The following is an 8,962-nucleotide window of genomic DNA, read 5'->3' as shown; positions in this document are numbered from 1 at the left end:
TTCATTTAACTTTTCTTTATAAAGCTGGATTGGTGGGAAATCACCAGCAGCCAGATTATATTTTCTCATAACAATATTGAAGACATTATTTAAGTCAGCAATAAGTTCTGCTTTCTTTTTTTCTTTACCAAATGTTGGCATTTGTTCACGAAGATACGATGTAATATATGCATTTGTTTTAGCTAATCGTGCACGTTTACATAATTCATTAACTTTACGAACAGTAGCTTGTTTTGGTAATGCATGAAGGTCATACATTAAATCATCACGTTCTTTTTCAAATAAGGAAGTAAATAATGTATCTTTAAATGGTTGGTCCCAGAAGGAGGAGACATAAACTCTAAGACATTCTGGTGTTTGCATAACTTTACCAAGTGACCACATAAGAGCACCATACACTCTCATTAATTGTTGTGAATCAATAGAATCTGCTTTATTCAATACAAGTCTCATTTTTTCAGAATGTTTCTTAACAGACTCAATAACTCCTTTAAATTCATCAGAAATATCTAATTTATGTGCATCAAATACAAGTACAATCATATCAGCTCTTTCAGCAAACCATCTTACAACTTCATTAAAATCATATGACCTACCTATTCTTTGTTTCTCTCCAGATAAAACACCAGGAGAATCAATAAAAGTCATATGTTCAAGAAGGGGAAGATTGCAATAAGCTCCATTAAACTTAGCCATAAAATCATTACCAAATCTAGCCAAATTAGTAAATGGTTTATCTGTTTGAACACATAAAGTATTTCCTGGAACATTACCATTTGTTGGTCCATGCATAATAGCTGCAAATCCATCAGTAGTTGGTTCAGGGCCAATATGAGAGCCCGGGTAATCATAGTTTAACAAATAATTAATAAAAGTAGTTTTACCAGTAGAGTATTGACCAAGGAATAAGACCATTGGCTTTGCATCAAAATCAGCTGGTCTCATAGTTGGAGAAATTAAGTAATCATATTTATAATCAATCTCTAATTTTTTGAGTTTAGTATCATAAATCTTTTTAATACCGTCAATAACAGAGGTATAGCTTTCATCAATTTGATTCTTTCTTCCTTTTCTTCCAAATGGCATTATGTCTTTATTAAACAAGAAATCTTTATTCAAGTTCTAAATAAATATGTGGGTTTTGTAATTCTTCCAACTTCTTTTTTTGTTTCCTTTCTTTAAGAGAATTCATTCCAATAGTTTTGTTTGGATATTTTTTTATTTCTTTTTATTTTTTGTTTTATAAAACGTTTATTTCTTTGTTGAAGTTTTTGTTTTCTAAAATTCTTTGTTCATTCCATTTTTATTGTGTAACATTTACTGTTTTGTTGTTGATGTTTAAACGTAACCTTTTATTTTTTATTTGTTAAAGAACGGTATCAATAATTTAACTAGAAACCGTAAGACATGTTTTAGTTATGTTACATAATAAAATAAAATAAGAAATTCGTTGAGAAAATAAAATATATATTAAAAAATGTTTTAAAAAAAATGTTATTAAAACAAAGAAAAACAAAAATAAAATACAAAAAGAAATAAATTGAGCAATCGGATAATTTTCAAACAAAAAATAAAATCTTGAAATATGACTCAATTATTATTGAATAGAGTTTAATTGAAATTCAAATTAATTAACGATTTATTCAAAAGAAAATCAAATAAAAAAACAACATAGAAGCATGTGTTTTAATTTTAATAAAATTATAATTCTTCATATTTTTCTATAAGAATTACTAATAAAATTGAAGTAAGTAATTTTTGGTAACTTCAATTGGTAAAAATATTAAACGAGTAGATATAGAGATATTTAATAGAAGAAGAAATTCATGAAATAATTTCAATAGTATCAATAATCTAATATATTCAAATAAAAACAAAACTCATTAAAAATTGAAAGGGTTATTTTTGAAAAGTTGCAATTTCAACTTAAATTACAAGAATGATTTGTGAAAAAAGGGTAAAAAAAGAATATTTAAACCTAAGTTAGAACTTTAAACATAATTCTAACAATAATGGCTAATATTGATTCTAATAAAGTTTGGGCTCGTGTTAATAATGACCCAAATGTTGAATCAAAACCACTTCATGTTCTTGTAACTGGAGCTGCTGGTCAAATTGGATATAATCTTCTTTTCTTAATTGCTCATGGTTTAATGTTTGGTCCAAATCAAACAGTTTATTTACATTTATATGATATTATGGTTGAAGCTATGGAAGGAGTAAAAATGGAATTAGCTGATTGTTGTTTCCCACTTGTTAAAGGAGTTATAGCTTCAAACAAGACTGAAGTAGCATTTAAAGATGTTGAATGTGCTATTTTAGTTGCAGGTATGCCAAGAAAAGTAGGTATGGAAAGAAAAGAATTAATTGGTATTAATACTAGAATTATGAAAGAACAAGCCCTTGCTCTTAAGAACTTTGCTAATCCTCATGTTAGAGTTTTAGTTGTTGCTAATCCAGCTAATACTAATGCACTTGTAGTTGCTAATAATGCTGGAATTGATGTTAAACAAATTACTTGTTTAACTCGACTTGATCAAAATAGAGCTATTGCTCAAATTGCAAATAAATTAAACTGTAAAGTTGAAGATGTTTCTGATGCTTTTGTATGGGGAAATCATTCAGAAAAACAATGTCCAGATATTTCTCATGCAGTTATTCAAACACCAAATGGACCAAAAAGAGTAGCTGATCTTGTTGAAGAGTCTTGGTTAGAATCTTTTAATAAAACTGTTCAAGAAAGAGGGGCTAAGGTAATTGAAATGAGAAAGGCTTCATCAGCTGCTTCAGCTGCTAAAGCTATTGTTGATCATTTTAGAGATTGGTGCCTTGGAACAAATAAAGAAAAGATTGTTTGTATGGGAGTTTATAGTGAAGGACAATACGGTATTCCAAAAGGAATATTCTTTAGTATGCCAGTTGTTTGTTATGGAGGTGAATATCATATTGTTGATGATTTGAAATTAGATGAACATATAAAAGAAATGCTTAAAAATTCTGAAGAAGAACTTATTGAAGAACAGAAATTAGAGACTGCCTTTGAAGAAATTACACAACAATCCCACGTTCATGATTAAAATTAAATAGATTTGTTGTAACATTTTTATTTTTAATTAATCTGGATGGGTAATTATTATATAATGAATAATTTTATAAGGAAAAATTTAGTACTTCATTTTGAATGAATAAGAATTTTTTTTCGTTGAATAAAAGTAGTTTAAAACAATTTATAGAAGAAAATAATTTGAATTATTTAATAGAAAAAAATAAGAACTTAAAAATAATTTATAAAAAAAAGAATGAACTAAAAGACAAGTAGTTCAAATATAAGTTCTTCATTATGGCTGCCACTTATCAAGCATATCTGGATACTATTAGAGCAACATTGAATAGTGCAATGTGTGTAACTAACTTTGCATCACAATTAATTGAAAGACATAATAAACCAGAAGTTGAACTTGGTCTTTCAAAAGAAGTTATTTTTAAACCAGTTGTTATTGTTAGAGTACCATCTGAACCAAATGCTGAAGAAAATGGAGTTGATAAATGTGAAAAAGTAATGATTGAAGGATCAATTAACTCAGTAAGAATTTCAATTTGTGTTAAAAAAGCTGATAATCTTGAAGTTATTCTTCTTAGAAGATTTGTTTCATTCCTTCAACAAAGAGCTGAGAATTTTGTTATTCTTAGAAGAAAACCAATTAAAGGATATGACATTTCATTCTTAATTACTAACTTCCAAACAGAAAATCTCTTTAAACATAAACTTATAGATTTCATTATTGAATTTATGCAAGAAATCGATAAAGAAATTTCAGATATGAAGATTTCTGTTAATACTCGTGCCCGTATTGCTGTTGCTGGCATTACCGGCACTACACCAGCTCCTGGTTTCTTCAAGCATTATTAGCTTAAATTAAAACATTAATTTTTTTATTATTTTTTGTTATTTATCCATATAAAATATTTTTTATTTATTTTATATTGCTTATTTTCAATTGATGTTAGAAATGAACTCTATTGTGGAAGTAGAGCATATTGAAGAAACAAAAATAATCACTTCTCAATACGAAGAAAAACAATAATTGGATTTACCTATTAATTATCCTTTTTTTTATTTAATGTTTAATCAAGAGAAAAGAAAAAAAGGAAGGGGGACTAACAGAAAAAAGAAAGATGTAGAAGAAAAGAAAGAAGAGAAAGAAGAAAAAAAAAGATCTGGACAAAAAAGAAAAGAGAATATAAAAAGAGGAACTAAAAGAAAGAAAACGATAAGAATGAAAGGATTAGAAGTAGTAAAAGATTTATATTGGGTAGGAGTATTTGATAAAGAATTACGAGTATTTGACATAATAATGAGGACACCATATGGGACGACATACAATTCATTTTTATTAAAAAGTGAGAAAGGGAATGTATTATTTGAAACATGTAAAGAGAATTTTGCTGAGGAATGTTTAGAAAGAATAGAAGATGTTATAGGAAAAGAAGGGAAAATAGATTATATAGTATTAAATCACACAGAACCGGATCATAGTGGATCATTAGTACATATATTAGAGAAATATCCAGAAGCTACAGTAATTGGAACGATGGCAGCATTAAATAACATTAAATATATTGGACATATTAAAGAAAATACAAAAACATTAAATTCAGGAAAAATTAAAACACTTGATTTAGGAAATTATCATTTAAAATTTTTAATTCAACCATTTTTACATTGGCCAGATACTATGATGACAGTTATTGAAGAATTAAAAGTATTAGTTAGTTGTGATGTTTTTGGAGGACATTATGCAGATGAAAGAGTATTTAATGATCAAATGATGGATAGAATTAAAGATATGGATGATGCATATAAACATTATTTTGATTGTATTTTTGGACCATTTAAAAATTATGTAATTAAAGGAATTAATATGATTGAAACACAAATGGGATTCCCAACTGATGAACTTAAAGCTATTTGTTGTAGTCATGGACCTGTTTTAAGAACAAATATTAAAGAAAATATTGAAAGATATAGAAAATGGGCACAACCTATTATTTTAAAAAATAAAGTTGTTATTGCTTATGGTTCTGCTTATGGTTATACTCAAAAAATGGCTGAAAAAATTAGTGAAGGAATTAAATCTTCTGGTGTTGATGTTAAAATCTTTAATATAGTTCAATCTTCTATTGATGATGTTTTAAAAGAATTCGATGATGCTAAAGGTTTACTTTTAGGTACTCCTACTTTAGTTAATGATGCTATCCCTCCTATTATGAATATCGCTTGTAGTCTTAATCCAACTATTCATTGCAATAGATTCATTCAATGTTTCGGTTCTTTCGGTTGGAGTGGTGAAGGTGTTAAAAATTTATCTGCTAGAATCATTCAATTAAAAGCTCATCAACCCGTAGAACCTTTATCTATTAAATTCCATCCTAATTCTATTGAATTACAAACTTGCTTTGATTGGGGAAAGAAATTCGCTGATGCTCTTCTTAATGCTTAATTCTCCTTTTTTTCTTTAATTTTTAGAGATTTTTCCTTAATATATTTAGAATGTTGATTTTCTTTCTTTTAAAACAAATATACTAACATATTACAAATATAAAACTTCCTACTTTTTTCTTGAATAACTAATTTATTTTTTAATTCCTCCTATCTAGTTTATAGATTAATAGTTAGTAATATCTTATTTCTTGTACCATTATAGTATTCTAATTTTTTTTTTCTTTAATCAATGATAAATTTCTTTTATCTGTTTTGTTTTATTTTTCTTTACTATAAAAGAAACATGTGATTAATAGAAGGAGTAATTAGATATGATTGTTATTGTTCTGTTGAAAGTGAATTAGTCTAATACTAAAACAAAGAATAAATATTGAAGTTATTTTTGAAAAGAAAAGATTCAGATATAAATAATTAAACATATTCATTAAAAGAATTTTATTTTAAATTCTAAAAATTTGTTAGACTAATAAATAAAAGAGAAAATAAGATAAAAAGGAATCTAATTGTTCTATTCTTTATATAATTATTGAATGTAAAATCCCAAATTTTATTACATAATTTCAGTAAGAATAATAAGCGAATAAAAATTAGAATTACTTATTTTGATGAATTATCTTCTCTAAGTTATCTCTCTTAATTAACATCCTTAGTAACTTCTCAAGATCTTGTTTCCGTTTAAATTCTTCTATAACAGACGGACTCCATTCTCCAAAGAAATTTGATAAAAAATGAATATCACTCATGATATCGTCCATTCCTCTTATGTTGTATTTTTCTGAATCACTTATAATAGAACCATTATCTTTATTTAAAAAAGAGTCCATTTGAAGAAACTTAGATGAAACCAAAAATCTTATAAGTGGATACTAGATATTATTATCTAAACTATTTTTTAACCTACCTTATACAAACTAATTTTTAAAGAATAATCTTAAGTTTTTAGTTTTTCTATTTTCATTTTATTTGAACCATGATACCTTCACAATCAAGTCATTTTACAGTAATTTCTGATGTTCATAACACCCACCTTTCATTAGCACTAAAAAAAACTGATTATTTATTAATTTGTGGTGATATTACTAATAGAGGAAATAAAGATAATTTAAAATCATTTGGAAAATGGTTAAAAAATCAACCAGCAAAAAACATTATTATGGTTTTAGGAAACCATGAAAGAGAGGGTTACATTAATCGGTCGTTTATTATTAAATCATTTCAATCAATACCTAATTTGAATATATTAAATGGATTACAAATAATTAATGGGTTTCAGTTCTTTGGTCAATCATTTCCATTTAAACCAGTTAACACCAAACTCCTTTCAATTAACCCAGACAAACCTCTTATTACTCTCTCACATGAACCGCCATATGGAATCATGGACTATGGTATTTATCAAAGAAAAATTATTAACGATACCTTTTATCATGCAGGAAATAAAGTAGTTAGAAAATTTATTGAAGAAGTTCAACCTCAGGTTCATTGTTTTGGTCACTGTCACTCTTCGCATGGAGTTTGTTTATTTGGTAAAACATTATGTGTTAATAGTTCGTTGACTGATGATGAAGGACAACCATTTAAGAAACCAATTTGTTTAATGTACAAAAATAAAGAATTTAAACTAATAGATAAATCAAAATACATTCCTTTTTACTCATTTCTAAAACAAAAAAAAATTGATCCATTTGAATTTATTATTTCAAAGAATGAATATTTTAATTAAAATGATTTGTTTATTTTTGTTATCTATAACTAAATAATTGTATAAGTTAATTGAATTAATTAGTTAAATTGATTTATTTTGAATGTCTTTGATTAATTTTTCTGGACTATCATTTACAAGGAATTTAATCTCTTCTCCATTCTTAGTATGAATGAAAATTGTTTTACCAGTAAAACTGAATCTATCAATATCATCATAAAATAATTCTATAACAATACTTTCATTGATTATAATACTTAATTCAATACTATTATACTCTAAATATCCTCTAATTAAATAAGTCATGGCTTTTTTTTTTAAAACTTAATTACACAAAAAAAAAAACAAACATATTGCTTTCATACAAAATATCAACTTTTTCAACAAGATATCTTCCTGTTTCTTCTTTTTTTTCCCAGTTAATTTCTTTAATAGTTTTATCACTAACCAATCCTGTTAATTTATCTTTTACTAACTCAGATAATGAATTGGAAAGACTTCTTCTTTTAATCTCTTTTTTAACAAAATCTAATTTAAACACATTTTTCCAATTAACCCCACGACACACTTGACAATCTTTTGTATGCCCTTCAATATTAAAACCTTCAGATCGTTCTGTCCAAAATTTATGATATAAACTATAACCACCCCCAAGGACTGATATATGCTTTATATTATTTTTTATTAATGTTTCTACACTTGTTGTAATTGATTCACTTTCATTTGGAGCACCTGAAAAATATAATACCCAATGAATATTTTCAGGTGTTGTATCAATGTCTTTAAGAAGAATAGAACTGTTAATGTGACCATTATTATAATCATTTTCTTCTCGTCCATCAACATATATGATATTAATATGATTTAATTTATCAGAAAGTATATCTGTTGGTGATACTGGAAAATATACACCTCCATCAAATTTAGAGGCTTCCCAACGTTGATAAATAGCGTTGTTTGAAAGACATGAACTTAATAATCTTGAAAAAGAAGTAGGAGTATTTTGTTGAATATATTTTGCAAACACAAGTAATGAAGAAGTATCAGTCTCATTAAGACGAATTTCATTGAAATATGTTTCAAGAGCAAGTGAACTTGTTGTTTTTAATAATTCACTTCTATGTGTAATGAATATAGAACAAAGTATAAACATTGGAATAATTGGAGATGAATATAATAATCGATCATACAATGACAATACAGTATCCATTGGATCATAGAATTGAATAAATAAAGAATAAAACTAGAAATAAAAATTCTGCCATTCTTAAATAAACAAAAAGAACAAACATGTCGAAGAACTAATGATTTTAAATTTATTGATAAACTTTTGAAATGATTTGATAATTGAGGGTCATGGTATTGTATCAATAACCAAAGTAATTGAATAACCCCATCAGAGTCAGCAGTGTAATTATTAAATTTAGTTAAGAAATAAGAGATTGCACATTGTTGCATTTTAAAATCATTTGGAAATAATGAAGCAATAACCACAGCAATACCAATTGACCCTTCAAATTGTGGATAGTCAGCTGGAACAATACTTTCAACTAATTGATAGATAAGAGCAAAGTTTTGATACTTTTCTTCTGGTAATGACTTTCTAAAGAATGCACTAACTAAATCTGGATTAACTTCTTTTATATTAAATTTTTTAAAATCTTCATTTCCTTGTAATATTATTCTCCATATTTTTTCTCTCCATGTCCTTTGGAAATCCAATTGTTTTAGCCATTTCTATTAATAATTGTTTATCC

General features: G+C 26.4%; 6 protein-coding genes across 6 annotated transcripts in view, besides 12 other annotated features; 4 read left to right on the top strand and 2 right to left on the bottom strand.

Annotated features, from left to right (window-relative positions):
- The window catches only part of EDI_092910 (EH domain-containing protein, putative), a gene marked incomplete at both ends in the record, with an annotated part of 1,647 nt that extends 561 nt beyond the window's left edge, over positions 1-1,086 (bottom strand). The window contains one exon of the mRNA XM_001733280.1: positions 1-1,086. This exon is cut by the window's left edge and continues 561 nt beyond it. Within this exon, the coding sequence (XP_001733332.1) occupies positions 1-1,086 (1,086 nt within the window).
- Positions 1,087-1,210: 124 nt separating this feature from the next.
- Positions 1,211-1,248: a sequence feature (AT_rich).
- Positions 1,249-1,455: 207 nt separating this feature from the next.
- Positions 1,456-1,542: a sequence feature (AT_rich).
- A 142-nt stretch (positions 1,543-1,684) lies between these two features.
- Positions 1,685-1,709: a sequence feature (AT_rich).
- Positions 1,710-2,012: 303 nt separating this feature from the next.
- Positions 2,013-3,077, top strand: EDI_092900 (malate dehydrogenase, putative; the record flags this gene model as incomplete). The annotated part of the gene is made up of 1 exon (XM_001736198.1): positions 2,013-3,077. One exon carries the CDS (start codon positions 2,013-2,015, stop codon positions 3,075-3,077), a length of 1,065 nt encoding a protein of 354 aa, XP_001736250.1.
- Positions 3,078-3,127: 50 nt separating this feature from the next.
- Positions 3,128-3,156: a sequence feature (AT_rich).
- An 80-nt stretch (positions 3,157-3,236) lies between these two features.
- Positions 3,237-3,297: a sequence feature (AT_rich).
- Positions 3,298-3,340: 43 nt separating this feature from the next.
- Positions 3,341-3,910, top strand: EDI_092890 (arp2/3 complex 20 kD subunit, putative; the record flags this gene model as incomplete). The annotated part of the gene is made up of 1 exon (XM_001736197.1): positions 3,341-3,910. One exon carries the CDS (start codon positions 3,341-3,343, stop codon positions 3,908-3,910), a length of 570 nt encoding a protein of 189 aa, XP_001736249.1.
- Position 3,911: 1 nt separating this feature from the next.
- Positions 3,912-3,986: a sequence feature (AT_rich).
- Positions 3,987-4,001: 15 nt separating this feature from the next.
- Positions 4,002-4,069: a repeat region.
- A 62-nt stretch (positions 4,070-4,131) lies between these two features.
- Positions 4,132-4,278: a microsatellite.
- EDI_092880 (type A flavoprotein fprA, putative) lies at positions 4,278-5,501 on the top strand (the record flags this gene model as incomplete). Its single annotated transcript, XM_001736196.1, has 1 exon — positions 4,278-5,501. One exon carries the CDS (start codon positions 4,278-4,280, stop codon positions 5,499-5,501), a length of 1,224 nt encoding a protein of 407 aa, XP_001736248.1.
- Positions 5,502-5,904: 403 nt separating this feature from the next.
- Positions 5,905-5,960: a sequence feature (AT_rich).
- A 513-nt stretch (positions 5,961-6,473) lies between these two features.
- Positions 6,474-7,226, top strand: EDI_092870 (uncharacterized protein; the record flags this gene model as incomplete). The annotated part of the gene is made up of 1 exon (XM_001736195.1): positions 6,474-7,226. One exon carries the CDS (start codon positions 6,474-6,476, stop codon positions 7,224-7,226), a length of 753 nt encoding a protein of 250 aa, XP_001736247.1.
- Positions 7,213-7,306: a sequence feature (AT_rich).
- EDI_092860 (uncharacterized protein) overlaps positions 7,290-8,962 on the bottom strand; it is a gene marked incomplete at both ends in the record, with an annotated part of 1,934 nt that continues 261 nt past the window's right edge. Inside the window, 3 exons of the mRNA XM_001736194.1 lie at positions 7,290-7,494; positions 7,556-8,448; positions 8,496-8,942. Of these exons, the coding sequence (XP_001736246.1) occupies positions 7,290-7,494; positions 7,556-8,448; positions 8,496-8,942 (1,545 nt within the window). The remainder of the gene's footprint in view (positions 7,495-7,555; positions 8,449-8,495; positions 8,943-8,962) is intronic.
- Positions 7,874-7,894: a sequence feature (AT_rich).
- Positions 8,844-8,866: a sequence feature (AT_rich).

Source organism: Entamoeba dispar, genomic scaffold (assembly GCF_000209125.1).
Source record: "Entamoeba dispar SAW760 scf_1105229459701 genomic scaffold, whole genome shotgun sequence".
Classification (NCBI taxonomy): domain Eukaryota; phylum Evosea; order Mastigamoebida; family Endamoebidae; genus Entamoeba; species Entamoeba dispar.
This window is presented reverse-complemented; position numbering and strand designations above follow the sequence as displayed.